Below are 17,064 nucleotides of genomic sequence, written 5' to 3'. Positions count from 1 at the left end.
TCTCCGCTTTTGTAGCACCTTGTGGGTAGCTACCATGTGACAGATAACGCCGAATTTTCAGGTAAGTATCTGGATTCATTTCACCTTGAAGTAGATTTAATGGAGAGTTCAGAAACGACAACAAAATGCTGAAGAAAAGCATCCACTCAACAATCGACCTACCTTTTTTCTACGGTTTTTCCAACTGAAGCGATGTCTCGGCCACGAGTCTACTGTGCAAATGCGCAAACGCTCGTAGTATATAAGTAAGATGTGCTGACTTCAAAGCGCACTAAAAATACGCTGCTGCGGCTTTTAGCTTGTGGAACGGCAAAGAGAGACGCAGTTAAAAAGTAAAACACCCTCCTTTTATCCTGCGAGGCAAATTGCTCCTCCTGTACGCAGAGAAGGTAGGGAACAGGATCTGACGATACTAGCTATTAGGATGTGTTTCTCATGGTTTGATGCATTACCGCACTAACGGGAGTTTGTAGCGTCTTCTTCTGAGTTTTTTCTAGCGGTTGGCAAGCCAACTTTTGGTGCATTACCGCCACCAACTGGACTGGAGCGTAGAAGCGTTGTTTGCAGCGTCGACCAATAGTGTCTCAGGGAATGATTATTTTACTCATAAATAAATAAGTAGGTAGATGGATAAATACGTAATTTTATTAATAAACAAACAAACATATATGATTTTAACTATATTTGAAAGTTCTCTTTTTATCTACACAAAAACAAACCAGCATCAGAAGTGTCTTGAAACTGAGGTGACTCAGAGGCAGAGCAGCATATCAGTTGACATAAAACAACCCTTATTACAGAATGAGAAATTACAAAACAACAACATTAATGTTGATTATTGCCCTTCATATTGTAATTGTGATTACTGACAATTAATAGCTATAATAAAAACTTTTTTCACGACATATTCTTATAGGATACACAAACCAAACAAGCTGAGAACAGCAGTGAAAACCAATCACTAAAACGATTAAAGAATCACTTGTGCAATGGCTTTCGTCTTTAAAGGGGTTAGAAGTTTACCTCAGTTGGTCTGTTTAGTCGCAGCTCCATGCGTTACTAGTAACTTCCGTGAACTATTGATAGCCTCCATTGCTGTGAAAAAACTGTTCCATTGGAGTCAACGGAGTTGGCAGAACTCTCTCTCTCAATGGCTCCGCTATGGGCGGGGTGGGGCAACACCGGAACCACGCCCACACCTGATCAGTCACTAATTATCTCGTGCCAGAACTGTGATAAATATTCACCTGCTGCTCTATCAGTGATCTTACGACAATGGAGGAGTTTTGCATTCCACCTTACAACTGTGGGTATCCTGGCTATTTTCCCTTCTACCCCGGCAATCCAAAATTTAAGCACCAAAACTGGAACAGAAAGGGGAACAATGTTTACGTGGCGCCAGATGCCCCGGATTATTTCGACGTATATAAGCGTGCGCAGTTAAAAGCGATATTATCTCAGGTGAACCCTAACCTGACCCCGCGGCTCCGCAAGGCCAACACCAGAGAGTTTGGTGTCCAGGTAAACCCCAAGGTAGATGTCACCGTGCAGTGCTCTCTCGGACCCAAAACTCTGTTTTATTGCGGGGATAAATGGGGGTCTCCGCGGAAGCCGTCTGCCAGCCCTATCAAAGACACGCTGCCCAGCACTCCCGTCAACTCCGTGCGCTTTTCACGACCCGTCGCCATCTACTCTCCCGTCTTCGACCGGAGGATCTTCTCCTTATCCACGACTACTTGTGAAGGTAAGGACGACGGTGGGGAGGAGGAATGTGAAGATGAGAATATGAGCCGAAAGGCGGATGGCGAAACGGACGATGAGAAGTGCAAACGAGATGAAATAATTCACTATGAAGCGCGACAGGAGAAGGCAGTGGTTCCGCGAAATAAGCGCTCAAACTTTCAGGTTGGTTGGCAAAGGTACCATTATTACATCGAAATACCACGGTAAACATGAATCTGTGGGAAAGTAATTAAGACACTATTTTCAAGGTAAATGATTTGTACATCAGGTGAGTTGTTTGAATTCTAATGAAGTTCAATCCTGTTTAGTTTCTGGAGCAGAAATATGGATTTTATCACTGTAGTAAGTGCAATATTCGGTGGGAAAGTGCTTTCGTGTGGTGCATCTCGGGAACCTCCAAGGTAAATATTCTAAAATGGTACCCCGTTTTATTTATATCTTTTTCATTTAACAGACGCTTTCATCCAAAGTGACATACAATTGAGGGAACATTAAACATTTTCCCTTTATGTTGCCATCCGTAACTTTTCCTGGTTAAATGTTTTTTTAAACCAATCTGCTATACAGCAACTACAAAGAATTCTGTCTTCTCAAGCCGAGTCGCAAAAGTAAACTTGTAACAAATTATTAGGCGATCTGGTACGATTTAGCGGGAAGTGCCAGATGACGTCATTAGATTTTTTTAGTCTTTCAGTTTTAGGCTTTAAACTGAGGCAAAGGTTACGTTTTTAAGGCAACAATAAAGTTTTATTTTTAGGTTTAACTACGTTAATTTTCAATGTTTCTTGACACATCTGAATGACATTTCATACAGGTGTATTTCAAGCAACACTGCAGAAAGTGCCAGGCCGGGCTGAACCCATACAGGGTGGAATCCATTCAGTGCCAGGTATGTGTTTTAATAATTTTGTACACTTTATCGTTTGCTCTTATTCTGTGATTCATCTTGCCAGGTTTGTTGCAAGACGCGCTGCATCTGTGACAAGAAGCAGAGGCACATTGACATGCGTCGTCCTCACCGCCAGGATCTGTGTGGCCGCTGTAAGGGCAAAGGCCTTTCCTGTGACACGATCTACAGCTTCAAGTACATAGTCTGATTGTTCAGCACTATCTGATGGATTTTAGAATCTGTATATGTGGCCCAAGGATGTATTTGGTGGGATGTATTTTTGTATTCTAATAAATGTGTAAATTTAATAAAACTCGAATAAAGTATTGCAGCATAGTACAAGTGTCTGTGTAAATTTTAGGCTCTGTGATGGACTTATGGGTAGTTAACAATGACTGAAATGCCTGGTGGTAGTTTTGTCACAAATGACTGCGAATCCAGCAACTGACAAATGTAAAGCACAACTTTACTTGACAAGCTTTAAATATTTATACATGATGGGGGGGAACTGACACTTTCCCACAAAGGCTTTACAATGTGCAATCTGTCTTGGCATGCACTAGTGACAAAGACACTCTGCATAACGTCTACCTTTCCCACTTTATACAAAAACCAATTTAATAAAATACAACTTTTAATAAATACAGTAATGCATGCTTTGCAGCTTGGCAACTTGAACAGACAAAGAACAACTTTGTAAAAACTATGTTCAACACACCGATATCATAAATATAAATTTACCCTAGACGTGAGCCTGTTTACAGTAGAGCGCAAAACACAACAGCCGGACAATCTCAAATCAGCACTTGGAGTAGAATACACTTTAGCAGTAGTAGTTTATCAGTCTTTTAAACAAATCGCTGAATGTCAGCGTGTTTGCGTATAGGTGCAGACGCTGATATCTAGCAGTACATCAGTGATGGACATGTTAACAAAGACAAACTCTCTTTGAACGAAACATTTACAAGTATTGTGACGATAACTAAAGACATTGACAGTCTCTTGCATTGTCCTTCGGTTACGTTCCAGGTCATGGAACTTTAAAGACATTCTTTAGCAGTTACAGTAGAAAGGCATCCGTATCAATGATCCATCATTGCACAACTCCCACGTTATTGACAAACCGATCACATGCCTTCAGTAGAAGTTCTGACATTGGCAGCGCTTTTCCAAAATGCAGCATTGCTCTCGGTAGCAAACAGGCCTTTTTTATTCCCTCATGATTTACGACAAAGCGTCAAGCTAGTGCAATAATTTAAAAACGTGTTTAATCCGAGGAATCGTGCAGGAGCAGTTCAGTTTCTCCGTTATTGCTGCACATCTGTGGACCTGAAGACACGCTCACTGTCATGAGCCCCTTCCTATTTAACACAGTCAAGGATGCTCGTGCAAGTTTCCCTAAGAAGGGCACAAGTTTAGCAGTTACTCCCTCAAAAGGGCGGCAGCACTCCCAGACGTTGCACTGGAGTTGGCTTGGAGCGGGTGGCAAGAGTGGAGGATCGTGGGAAAAGGGATGATGCAGGAGAGGCTGGGTGACTATGGAGGGATCCAGTGATCGGGGGGTCCAGGCCAGGGCTGATCCGGGGTGCTGCAGGCTTCCTGTCAGAGACTCACGCCAGACACGCTGGAGTCTAGGAGGCTGGATGAGATGACCTGGTACCCCTGAGCGCGGCGAATCATGTCGCGGATCTCTCCGTTGAGCTCCATCAGCTTGGTGGAGATCTCGGACATATCTTTGTCTGAGCCGATCAGGGCGAAGGTGCCAGTCTGACCCAGAGTCTGGTGCCGGAAGTAGACGTTGAGGAGAGTCTGGATCTCATCCTCTAAGGAGCCACCGAAAATGTCATTTGGCCACACACGTCTAAAAAAGAGAAAAGTTTATTATGCCTATATACGAGATGATGAAATGCTCACGTTAAAGCAAGCAAAGTAAACCAAACCAAACCAAGTTACAAAAAATGTGATGTTTGACAGATGTCCTGTTATAAAACGGGTGAACAGCTCTTTACATTTTAGAGAGCTCTGTCTCCCCCTAGTGGCTCCAAAATTAAATCACAAATAAACCCACTGCTGGTTTACCCCCAAACCAACATGAACACTCTTATCTCACCTGCACTCTTGAGTGTAGCGAATAGCCATACTAAACTCGTTGTTATTCAAGCATTCCAGGATGGCCTGTACGGCTGCCTCCGAGTTGGGGAATATGGGCTGGGTGCCATGCCTGTGCTGGTCCTCCAGATCACTAGCCAAGGAGGCTTCTGCTAGTCGCAGGCAGTTCTTTAGATCACTCAGCTCACGAGACATGTTCCACAGCTGCAGATTGAAAGCATAAGATAAGGTACAAGTGTTTTCATTAAATCTAATTTTAATATAACATAATTTATTATATAGTAATATATAATATAACTGAATTTTTATACAATAATATGAATGTAGAGGTTGTCATAAATGAACAATCAAGTGGCGATCAGCTCTTGTGTATTGTGTACCTCTGGCACTGAACTAATGGTGTTCATATGTCCGATGACTTTACAATAGGACTGAAAGAGCAGAAGGAACTGAAAGTGGAGTTTGTACAGTCGCTGACACAACTCCAGTTGCTGTGGATGACAGTGAGATGCGTTACACATGTGACGTAATAAGAGAATCGTGTACACAGAAGCATAGAGTAACATTCGACATGCATAACACAGTCCGGTGTTTTGCCAGGTAAACAGAATTTAGATCGTCAGTTTATGGGTTAATGACAAGTGAAGATTGATAAAAAGGGGAAAAATGTGATTAAAAATCACATGCCAAGTTCCTAGAAATGTAATCTTGGTATTCATGTGTCATACATTAAAAAACTTCATAGTCTAACAACATTTTGATTTAATGAATTTAACAATGTCAATTGGTGTCATAATAAAATACAAAATATCAATATACATAATGTGAACATAAACAGTTAATAAATAGTTTTTAACATTTAAACAATATATCTTCAGGTAATATATCATCAAGTCATTGACCCATGTACTGTAAACCGTAAAGACATTAAACACAGATCGCTCGCTCTAACAAGACAAAGAGAACGGTTCTTAGTTTCAAACTTACAGCCAGAGTTTCCATTTGCTGGAGAGCAAGCATGACACACAACAGGAAAGAGTTGAGAAGGGAGAAACAGACAGCATTAATACCCAGCATGCACCGAGTGAGACGTGTGTGGCAATAGCCTTGACACGGCTCAGAAATCCCATCCAAATTAATGAATTAGTGTCAGTAATACACAACCCAAGAACCCATATAAAGGCATCATGCAGAAGATACAGAGAAGTAGATGCCCTGAGTAAAAGAGAAGAGAACCAAAATATTTCAAGATGTAGAATACCTGCTTCAAAATATTTTTAACATTTCTCATAAATAAGTTTGCAACCATGACACACTGTCTAGGATGAAGTTTTGCACTAATCTACACACGAAGAGTTTGTTTCCAAAATGAGATAACTACGTTTTCAAAAATGTTCAAAAATCATGTTTTTTATTATGTTAGTTAGCTGTATTTTTTTTGTTTTATGGCTTAAATCAAAACAAACCAACTGCAGTTTGATTGATATTAATTGGAATGAACAATAAAAAACATTAACGTTAAAAACGGAGTTATCTCATTTTATCATATACCTACATTATTCTCTAATGTGAATGATGTACCTCAAGAGGATTATATGCGTAGTTTCGATCTCAAGCTGAGTTCATTTTAATATGTATAAAAGGCTGTTCTCACCTTCTCCTCTGAGTCTCCTGGCTGACAGGTGATCACATTATCATCAGGATATCTTGGAAATGTTGCTTTACAATTCTGCAACCACTGTTGAAATAGACAGCAAAGCATAAGGACGTCAGCGTAATTTTCAGAGAATTGGATCGATGTTCTTCTGTAGCCGGAGAGACTTACAGAGACAGCTGCTTCCTCCCGGCTGTTATATGTGTCAAGATACTCCTGCAGCTCAAGAACGCTAAACTTAATTTTCTCTAAGAGCCCATAAGAAACAATCTACAGAGATACACACAACACAAAAAACACTTTTAAATGGCTTATAATTGAAAAGTACGCAACGTGATTTTTTTAACAAATGTCAATTCACTGACCGTTTCTGCATCCACATACAGTGTGGGACAGTCCGAGCAGGCCAACATTTCTGATGAGGTCACAAATCTTGTGCCGATTCCCCTTAAGCTGTCTCCAAGGTAACCGGCAGCGCTGCTTGTCAGGGAGCAGAACTTATTTTGGATGTTCTGTAGAGGAAAATGGATTGTCGAAATGTCTTTCTTACAAAATGTTTACATTTTCTTACAGGGCTTTGGGTGATGTTACCTGAAACAGTGTAGAGAAGATATGAAAGGTGTACACGGCACAAGATCCATCCGTGTCACACATCAGCTGGTTGATGTGAGTCCGCCAGGCTTCTTCAGCGTCGTCACACACCGTGGGCTGAAACGCTGCCAGGATGGCAGAAAAGAACGGGGAGGGTGGAGGAGGAAAGCCCAGCTCATCCAGATCATCTCGGTCCTCCCCAAAATGGTAGCTATGGAAACCAGAGGAAGAGAAAGTCACCCTTCATGCCTGTTAATACACATTAGTGACTCACTGTCTACTGTTATAAATGCAGTGCATTATTTCTCACCTGGGCATGGAGTTTGGGTTCTGGTTAACTCCAGTTCGGTTCTGATCTGCAGGAAGATCCAGATTAGTGTTGGAGCCACAGTCAAACCGTGTCGGTAACTCATTCCCACCAAAAGACAGGTCGTCTTCTTGGACATTCGAGTCCTCATCTTCTGGTAAAATCTGCAAAGTGAGTGAAAGTTTCTTTTAACCATTTTTGCATATTTTTGTTCACAATTAACTCTAACAAACCTGTCAGCAATTGAATTTCAAATGCGGATGTTTCAATATAAATAGGTTTAGGGTTGGGTGTCGTTTGGGCTCCTTAAAGGGGTTACAAAGGGGCTTAACGTTTGTTTTAACATACGGTCGGCATAATGTGGTCGTCGGGTAGCGATGTTCCCAAGCAGGGTGTCGCAGCATTGAGAGAATTGGGGTCAGCTGATGTGGTGTCATAGGAAGTGGACAAAGAGTCTGTATTATTGGTGTCCTCTGAGGGGGACAGGTTCATTGTCTGAAAAGAAAACATGTCAGCTTTAGAAAATTACCTTGTGATTGAAGGATGGATGGATGGATGCATGATTGGATGGATGCATGGATGGATGCATGATTGGATGGATGGATGCATGATTGGATGGATGGATGGATGCATGATTGGATGGATGCATGCATGGATGAATGGATGGATGCATAGATAGATAGACAGATAGATAGACAGACAGACAGATTACACAGCACATACTAGCTGAGAGTGGGAAAGGCTTTGGCTGGTTGAATTAGACTCTTCCTCAGATGAGTCATCGGAATCGTGATGAGGGTCGTGTAGGCCGATGCAGGGGGTTATGTCCAAGTGCTGACTCTCCTCCAGGAGCTCAGTCAGATCTGTGCTGTCTAGGGAGCGCCGGCGCACTCCCCAGTTAAAGTTATCCAAACTCTCACCCTATGAAGACACACATACAGCTCTGATTTAGCAACTCAACTCACATTGGATTTGCACTATGCTGACTATATACTGTACACATAAAGTCGGGACACACTTCTAATGAGTTCCATAATCATGCAGAAATAAATAACACAATGTAAATGATACAGCATAAATAGACAAAGTGTTCAGTACAGTGGTTCTCAAAATGGGGGCCCCAAGATGGATCCGGGGGGCCCGGTTTTTGTAGCATTTGATTAAATATTGAAATGTAACTAATTTTGTGCAATCAAACATCATAAAATTAAAAACACCAAGCAAAAGAATTGATGTTCCAGCACTGTATAATTGTATGTTTTTGGTTTAATTAAAAATTAAAGTTTGAGATCATAAGTTATTTTGGGGGCCACAAAGCGATACACCCTACACAAAGAGGGCCTTACAACGAAAACGTTTGAGAACCACTGATTCAGTACTAATTTCTAAAACGTAACAAATTTTGCAAATACACAAATTTAGTTACGAAAACATTAAATTAAAAAAACGGAAAATATACCAGGACAAAACACCACACACAATTCTCACTCTATTTTCTACTTCACAATTCTACTTAAACAAAGATGTAGTAGTAAGCAACGATTTAAAGTTTATGAAAACAGTATTGCTATGAGATGCTACTACATATGCATTTCTACAGTATGTGATAAATCATCCTGATCCTGTACACAACAAAAACATCAACGGTACTATGACATTATACATTAAGTCACGATGACTGACACATATCATTCACAGAATGATCTCTGCCTCTATGTCACATGCCAACACAGCTGTTCTTACCTGCAGCTCCTAGGCAGCACGGGAGAGAAGGAGAGAGAGTGTTAGGCACACAGTGAGAGGAAGACCAGAGAAGTAGTGATCACATTAGTCAGACACACAGAGAGTCTTTCACAATGTGTTCTCTTATTATTCAGAGAAATGATCACAGAAGAAATAAAAGCAAGAATAGCATAGTGTGGGATAGAAATAATCTAAGTAAGTTCAGTGTCGGTGTTCTACTCACCTCTCCATCTTCCAGCTCTACATCAAGGAAGTCAAAGTCCCTGAAGACTCTGAACTGCTGTTCTGAGGTGGTATCATCTAGCGTGTCCTCCCTGGTGCCGTCCTCAGAGGACACTTGACTAGGCTGATGCTCCATCAGATCCAGGTCACCACAGGATGAAAAGATCACCTGTGTGGAGACATCAGCATGTATTTTATATTATGCTTTGTCGTCATGAATGATCCACAAAAGCAAATTATTAGCACAACTTGTGCTGGCGCTTGACAAACAGGAAGAACGGTGACATTGAAGACTTACAGAGGTGGAATGAGAACTTACAGATGGGTTCTTGGTGAGGCCAACTTCCTGTCCGCAGAGTGACAGAACATTTACCAGCTTCTCTCTTGTGCGTTTCTAGGACACAGAAAGAAAATCAATGATGACAAAATAAATGTTTATATTATTATGTTTTGCTTATAGGTGCACTGCTTTAAGAGATGCGGTAGTGTATTATTTTAAAATAAAGAAAACAGGAAATGACACAATTATTGCAAAATAGTGCAGATAAAAATACTTCTAACACAGTATAAAACTCTTGTCACCTGTGATGACTGTGGCCGTTTCCAGCTGACTGGCACCAGAACGGTGTTTGAGTTTGACCCCGAAGAGGTGGAGGATGTGCTACGGGTCACTGCGATCGCCCGGGCTTTCCCATCTCGCCCTCCTGATCCCTGCAGGTCGTCATATCTGCGCCCAATGACCGGCGTCTGTACACACACAGCCAATACATGTCGCTAGTCTTTTCAAATCAAAACGTACTGTAAATAAAACACGAACAGACATCACGCATACGCAACAAATATGAAACCATGCAGGCTCTAAAACACCGCATGAGACATTTGACCGTGTCTAGTCCTACACCCCCCCCCCGTTACCCATGAGTCATAGCTGCCCTTCCTGTAGATAAACAAGATGTGTGGAAAAACAGCCTAATTATTGAACTCCTTATCAGTCTGCAGCCACTCCATCTGGACAGGATATCACTCCTCTCATCAGACCCGATAAGACACAAGACCGAATTCTGGGAACTACGAGGCCTTCCTGTAGTTCCACATGGAACCACAAGAGGGCATGTGTGCATCATTGAAAACAAATGTCTGATTACAGATCAGCTGTTTTGGAGTGACATCACTTCCTGTTGTTCATTAGGTTGCAGTAGAAAGCCTCACACAATCAACCCCAATCATTTATTCGGAGTTTTTGTCATTAATCACAAATGCAGTTAAAACACATCGCTCCGTACTTCCGTCTGCAATTATCTCCATTTTATCATGTGAACTGAAAAAACAAAGAAAAGGAGGCTGCGCCCTTCAAAGGATCTGATAACAAACGTGTAGTCAAAAACAACAACACAGCCACACCTTGAGGTGAATGAGTCGAAGAACTTCTGCCGTGTAATCTCTCTGAAAGCTGATATTTGCGTCAAAGCTGAAGCTTTCTGACATACTTCTGAGTGCTGCAGCAAATCACATGCTTGTGAACGATCGTGCCCGATCATGCAGATACGTTGTCATGTACCTCTGAAATGTCAAATTGGAATTCCAGTGTTTTTCCTGGCAGGGCTTTAGAAGATCCATCCCACATCATGCGGCTAGCCTCCAGGTGGGCCAGATCTCCATGAGCGTAAGACGGCAGGGATAAGCTGGCCGAGCGAGAAACGACCAGCTTGAGAATGTTCAGAGCTTCCTTCCAGTGAACCGTCTAAAAACAAAACAATCTGGTCTGTTAAATTCACGAATCAGTTTCAAGATGAATCATAATTCCACTGAAAAGATCTCACCTGTACGAATTTCTCGATAGTCTTGAGCACCTCTACGTTGAAAGGTTTGACCTGAATTCCTGCCAAATCCATGTGGCTTAGCAGACTGTAAATGATCTGCAGAAGCGGCTGTTGCATGCTGGGTAATCCTTTATCGAGTAACTGCAGAGAGAAGAGTAAAAGAGGCCAGCTGGTGTTAAAACCACATTCTTAATATATGACAATAGCCACGCGTATAACACATTTTCTGGTAAGCATAATCTTACAATCTGTCGTTTACTTCTGAAATTTTAGCCACAGGATTAGAAAAGTCAGAATTACCTCAGCCATGTAGGTAACCAGGTTAAGCGTGATGTCTGAGAAGGCCTCGTGCAGGTAGCGACAGACGACGTTAACCCAGGAGAAGGGGTCTCTGGTGTAGGAACGGGTCTTGTATAGGGTCATTACGTGGGCCAGGTGAGAGAGTTTAGTGTTCTTGTCTTTCTCTTCCAGACACACCTGAAGACGTCATTAACGATAACAGTTTAACTCACACGTGCCGAGAAAGAGGGATTGCATTAAAAACACATCTTGAGACAGGATCATCACATCGAGGAATACATTATTAAAGGGATGGTTCAGCCAAAACACAAAAGAAGATATTTTGAGAAATGTCTCAGCGGTTTGCGTCTATACAATGAAAGTCAATGGGGGACAATGTTGTTTGGTTACCAACGTTCTTCAGAATATCTTTGTTTGTGTTCTGCAGAAGAACGAAAGTCAAACAAGTTTGGAATGGCATGAGGGTTAGTAAATCATGAAAGAATGTTTATTTTTGGGTGAACTGTCCCTTTAAGGGTGTGTATAACAGGGAAGCAGGACAGACCTGTGCAATCCTCTCGGCACTTTCTTTGCAAAACTGTGTAGGATTACCGAAGTGTTGAACCAAGTGAGGAAGCAGGCAGAGCACGTTCAGGGGAAAACCTGAGAAACAGAATAAAAATCATAAATCAAAAATTTAGCACATCATCTAATTATCACAACCCTAGTTTATAAACATCATCGTGTAATATAATCGTAAGCTGCATTGTATTTCAGCCTACAATGAGATCTACATTTTTTCCAACTCAACTGAAAATCTCATCATGCGTAAACATGATTTCCAAATTCATTCCACTCACCTATAGCCTGCGACGTGTCCACCACCTGCACTCTTGAAACTGGCGTCAGCTGACAAAACAGCTGCAGCGTGAGATCGTTTGTGGTCGCAGACGTGAATCCCTTCAGCAGCAGCTGTTGAAGACCCGAAAACCCACTCCACCTGAGCTGGGCCTGGAGCTTCTCCAGCCGCTCCCTGTTCTCCTGCAGATCCAATGGAACCCGTGCCAGCAGTTTGTGAACTAGCCTGAGCGACATCTGATACTCGAACTCAAAGTCTGACTCCATGAGCGACACCGCCACCCAGAAAATGGTGGCGAGTAGGTTGGCGGGGTGACTGGAGTGGGAGGGGTCGGTGATGACGCTGGTGTCGGCGCGAGTGGAGCTGGACGATGTGCTGCGGGCGGACCGGGCGAGAGCCTGCTGGGTGCAGGCTTGGATGCGGTCCAGGGTGGCGCTGCGAGGCGGGTTGGCGGAAGAGTTGTCGCCGCTTTCGCCGAACTTCTTGGGAACGGAGTAGCTGCGTTGGTGCCTGTTTCGTTCGTTGGTCCCGCCCTCCTGGTGCAGGTTCAGCTGCCCTGTGCTCTTACAGTTTGGGTTCATTTTTCCACTCACCAGGAAATCAGGAGACGAATCTCTGAAGAAACAGATGGTTTGGTTCGTTTGTTTATGTTCAACTATTAACAACGTTTACATATGCTGTATTGTTATGTATAGAAGCATACTATACAGCTTTAATTTCTCACCTTGTCAAAGCTGCCATCAGTTCACTGTTGTTCAGACATTCAGCTAAATTATCCACAACAGACTCCAGAGTGAGCAAAATCTCCATGACATAACCCTGGAAAGCAAGACCCATTCAAATTATAGTACGTGTACAGTCAGCTGGCCATTATTACAAACTGAACCCAAAACAGATCTGTAATACAGAAATCGACCAATCGGAATCAAATATTCAAAAGTGCTATTGCATGGAAGTTATTCAGCGCTCATACTAATGTGTACACACCTGCACTTCATCCCCGTGCTCTCCGACAACCTCCACCAGGCGTGAGAGCAGGTCGGACACTGGGTGGGCAGAGAGGGGCTGTCTCAGAGCTCGGAAGATCTGGAAGGAGCGGCCGGCGTAATGACGCGAGGAGCTGCAGAGGGCCGTCTGCAAGGCAACGTCGCTCAGCTGATGCTCCAGATGGAAATCTGAACCGCGGTTTTAGAAACAATTTTATGCTTTACAAAGCAAAAAAAAACAGTTCATCGAAAGTAAAGACTAAAAGACCTGATTTGGACTCCTTGAACACAGAGACGACGTGTCGCAGGAAGTTGGTAAGCTGCTCGGCGCTCTTGGAGTTCAGGTTCTTCGGCGTGATGTCTTCGTGGCACCAAAGCGGTCCGAACGCCCTGAGTAAGAACAGGACAGCACTCCATGCACTGTTCCACCACCACCACCAAAATCATAAACACATCAACTGCTGAACTCTCAATCGCTGCCTGACTCACTGACCACTGGAAATGCCAAATAGTTTGATCGTCTCACCGATTCTTCCATAAACAGAAAAAAGATTTTTTTGACATCAACTGGAACTAAAGTATCAATAACAATTTTCTTTGAATTGTTTTTAGACATTCTAAATGTATAGGACCTGAGCGCTAAGATCTCCCTTTTTATACAAAGCCCTTTTATAGGACAATGGGAATAAAAAACAACGAAAAACAAACAAAACCTAAACCCTGATCACTGCAATACCTCGTGGTGAGGAACTCGATCAGTTTGTTAGTCTTCTCCTCTGACTCTGTGGACGACTCATCCAGCTCCTCTAGATCAGCTGTGATCTGCGGCAGGTTCCCGAGGCTTCCTCCCAGACTCACGCTGGACGATGTGGAGGACGAGCTCAGTCCAGAATCTGCAACCGGCGATGCCTGCCACTCTCGTAGGAAGTCAAACCCTCCTGTTGAGCATGAGTTGCTTGTTATGCAAATATGTAGATAATATACAGTAAGCAATAATTCATCTGTGATATTTCTGCTTGCACTATAATTGCGGTCACATTCTGGTGTAAAAATGTGCTTCGTCTTTCATTATACAGTACCACTAGTCTTCGCTGCAGGTCTTTTACCAAACAAGTTAACATCTAGAAAATTCGAGGTATATTCCAGTGTGACACGTGTGTATTCAAATACGGAAATGGAAACACGCCTCACTCACAGAATATGAGGACAGATGCCAGAAAAGTCTCACTCATGCGAACTGAGACATGGCATGGCGTCTATTCTAATTACCTGTCAGTGTCTTCTGTAACAACAAAGACAAACAGCTGCCAAAAATATTTAGAATTCTATGTCACTTTGCAAACAGTGAAATCTTAAGCGCTGGGGTTTGGCTAAACTAATGTTACCTACTTCCTTATTGAAAATTTAAGCTGTGTAGTAATTGCAGGTGTATGAACATACACGTGGTTCATAATCTGTCTGCTGTGTTCCAGGTTATATGACCATGGTTTGTGTATTGTAGGGGTGGGGTTTAGGCTATGTGTGGGTTGGGGAGGTTGTGTGTGTGACTATTAGTATTGGAATTGCATGGAATTGTGGGTAAAGAGTGGATTGTACCTGTGTAGAGGTATTCCGGCTGGTAGCTGGATTTAACGGTGAGGGTTTTGTTGTCACCGATCTCTCTGGTCAGTAACAGAACAGATGCGATGACCTGAAAGTTGTTGTTGCAGGAGAGGGCGATGAGGAGATGTTGCAGTAGCCTCTTGCTGTGCTCAAACACCTCTGGTCGGTAGTGATCCAACCCTGAAAAAACAGAGATGAATGGGTAAATACACAAGGTATTTGTTTCCAGGATTCACAAAAATATAGAATACATAGCACAAATTAAAATGTATTAAAAAAACAACTGAATCCAGTGGTTGCGCTAGACTTTTTCATTGTCTGTCATTTTGACGGACAGGCTTGTAAAAAATCTGTCATAATCTATTTTTACCGGTCACTATGGTGCAAGGTGATGTTATGTGCTAATGAGCATGTTTGACGTCATCGCGACGCACATGTGTTTACTCTCTGAATTTACGGTATTCTGAGAGAGAGAGAGAGTTGCGTCAACTCCGTTGACTCCAGTGGAACAGTTTTTCACAGCAATGGCAGTTCATGAAGGCTCTCAATAGTTCCCGGAAGTTACTAGTAACGCATGGAGCTGCAGCTAACAGACCAACTGAGGTAAACTTTTAACCCCTTTAAAGACGTAAGTTTAAGACATAAAGCATTTACAGAGAAAACATAACTTCCTGGAACTATCCGAAGGCTCCATGAATCATGTAACACACGAAAATTTTGAACGTCCGTTGGCGCAACTCTCTCTCTCTCAATGGCTCTGACTGTATTTTAATACAACTGAATCCCAAATAAAGCCGAAGTCGTGTACACATTTAATGTTTCTGTTGTCCGACATAAAATAATAATTACAGACAAATGTTTATGTTCATATGTCCAGTCAGTTACAATGACAGGTTCTTGTAAACGCTGTTTTGTAATCATTTATTCATTCACTTACAAGTAACTTTAAGCTGCTGTTTGGTCATGATCGGAGAAGACTGTAAAAAAGTCTGTAAACACCGCACCACTGTGTGTGTGTGTATGAGAGCACGCAACGCGGGGGTCTGGTTGAGTTACTGCTGCATGCTTTGCAGAATCAGATCCAGAAACAACGCCACAAACAACGTTAGAGATCGCTGTGTTATTATCAAAAGTGTGAAAAGGTTTTCAGTTCGTTTTGAAACTATGGCGAAACAAATTAGACAGTGGCGGGCCGTCATAGTCTGATGCCTTTTTGTACACACCCTTGGCTCCGCACCACAAGTCTCCGTTGATCCCGCGTGGGTTTTCCTGAATGGACGAGGCGTTTATGAGTAATGAATGGGAAACATACGCGTCCCTTCGCGATAGCATTTAGGGCAGGGGTACCTCTGGTCGCTAGCGATCAAGTTCTGATTAAAGGAAATGATAGGATGCTACCAACTCGACAAAAAGGGGAATTACAAACTGTCAAAATGACGGATGGCCTTCAGATTTTTCCGTCCCTGGTATAAATAAATCTGTCAATGACGGGGAATTTTCAGTTAACGTGACCTCTTGACTGACTCAGGTTTTAAGCGAAACACGTCAATCTGAACAGACATTGCATACCATGCCTTCTACATAATAGGCACTATTTACACGTTTGGAGAGAAAGAGGTGTGCGACAACGCATGCCTGCAATATCTCTGAGTGAAAAACAAATAAGTACAGGCACGGATCCGAGACAGGGGATCTGCTGGTCGGAGAACTGGGCGTGCCGAAAGGTGGGGGCGTACCAAAAGGTCTTTTCAATTGGACACGAGAGCTGCCTGTTCAACATCAGTTTAAACGCTATTGGCCTACATCTAAAGCCACTTTTTCCACTGTGGTGCTTTTGTATCGACGATTTTAAATATGAAACAAAGAATCTGCAGTTGATTTATAAAGATACTAGTGCCTATTTTAAAATTGGCCTCGACGCGAATCTAATGTGTGAGTTCTCCGTGATCACCGGGCTGTTAGCGCCGCCAAGAACAGCTTGATGGATGCAAATACACCTCAAATTGGCCGCTGCCTCCAATATCACTTAAGTGGTAATAGGATTATTAGCCTAGTTTTGGTTACGTTTCATAATGGGCAATCATTGGTCTGATGAATCTATTAGTTTCGAGACTAATCATTTTGACTGAGGTCAGTCAGAGTTTCATAACTATACACAGCCTGGCTGTATGTATTTATTAGTTAAACATAGTCTTGGAGCACTGCCTGTGTACTTTTGACTGAATTGTTTTTCCCTATTGTGCAAAGTACTTCTTATACT

At 42.5% G+C, this 17,064-nt stretch overlaps 2 protein-coding genes across 16 annotated transcripts in view; one reads left to right on the top strand and one right to left on the bottom strand.

The window, feature by feature from the left end:
* Positions 1 to 1,264: 1,264 nt before the first annotated feature.
* Positions 1,265 to 2,889, top strand: zar1l (zygote arrest 1-like). Its single transcript, XM_057320354.1, has 4 exons — positions 1,265 to 1,905; positions 2,052 to 2,144; positions 2,558 to 2,632; positions 2,697 to 2,889. Exons 1-4 carry the CDS (start codon positions 1,276 to 1,278, stop codon positions 2,838 to 2,840), a joined length of 942 nt encoding a protein of 313 aa, XP_057176337.1. The 5' UTR covers positions 1,265 to 1,275; the 3' UTR covers positions 2,841 to 2,889.
* Positions 2,890 to 3,095: 206 nt separating this feature from the next.
* fryb (furry homolog b (Drosophila)) overlaps positions 3,096 to 17,064 on the bottom strand; it is a 53,115-nt gene continuing 39,146 nt past the window's right edge. For 3 of the 15 annotated variants that reach the window (XM_057320338.1, XM_057320347.1, XM_057320348.1), the window contains exons 39-63: positions 14,799 to 14,984; positions 13,939 to 14,140; positions 13,471 to 13,622; positions 13,204 to 13,391; positions 12,941 to 13,035; positions 12,218 to 12,831; positions 11,923 to 12,020; positions 11,379 to 11,555; positions 11,079 to 11,219; positions 10,817 to 10,999; positions 9,841 to 10,005; positions 9,557 to 9,652; positions 9,260 to 9,427; positions 9,037 to 9,045; positions 8,017 to 8,214; positions 7,642 to 7,788; positions 7,297 to 7,457; positions 6,987 to 7,197; positions 6,761 to 6,907; positions 6,567 to 6,665; positions 6,396 to 6,479; positions 5,729 to 5,746; positions 5,122 to 5,232; positions 4,743 to 4,945; positions 3,097 to 4,493 (exon numbers count right to left, since the gene is read on the bottom strand). In XM_057320338.1, the coding sequence (XP_057176321.1) occupies positions 4,235 to 4,493; positions 4,743 to 4,945; positions 5,122 to 5,232; positions 5,729 to 5,746; positions 6,396 to 6,479; positions 6,567 to 6,665; positions 6,761 to 6,907; positions 6,987 to 7,197; positions 7,297 to 7,457; positions 7,642 to 7,788; positions 8,017 to 8,214; positions 9,037 to 9,045; positions 9,260 to 9,427; positions 9,557 to 9,652; positions 9,841 to 10,005; positions 10,817 to 10,999; positions 11,079 to 11,219; positions 11,379 to 11,555; positions 11,923 to 12,020; positions 12,218 to 12,831; positions 12,941 to 13,035; positions 13,204 to 13,391; positions 13,471 to 13,622; positions 13,939 to 14,140; positions 14,799 to 14,984 (4,112 nt within the window). In that variant the 3' untranslated portion in view covers positions 3,097 to 4,234. Of the gene's footprint in view, positions 4,494 to 4,742; positions 4,946 to 5,121; positions 5,233 to 5,728; positions 5,747 to 6,395; positions 6,480 to 6,566; positions 6,666 to 6,760; positions 6,908 to 6,986; positions 7,198 to 7,296; positions 7,458 to 7,641; positions 7,789 to 8,016; positions 8,215 to 9,036; positions 9,046 to 9,259; positions 9,428 to 9,556; positions 9,653 to 9,840; positions 10,006 to 10,816; positions 11,000 to 11,078; positions 11,220 to 11,378; positions 11,556 to 11,922; positions 12,021 to 12,217; positions 12,832 to 12,940; positions 13,036 to 13,203; positions 13,392 to 13,470; positions 13,623 to 13,938; positions 14,141 to 14,798; positions 14,985 to 17,064 lie in introns of all 15 variants that reach the window. The other 12 variants (XM_057320339.1, XM_057320344.1, XM_057320349.1 and 9 more) reach the window with 12 other exon arrangements.

Source organism: Triplophysa rosa, linkage group LG22, assembly GCF_024868665.1.
Source record: "Triplophysa rosa linkage group LG22, Trosa_1v2, whole genome shotgun sequence".
In the NCBI taxonomy this organism is placed as follows: Eukaryota; Metazoa; Chordata; class Actinopteri; order Cypriniformes; family Nemacheilidae; genus Triplophysa; species Triplophysa rosa.
Note: the sequence above shows the minus strand (reverse complement) of the source record. Positions and strands in the feature narration are given on the sequence as shown.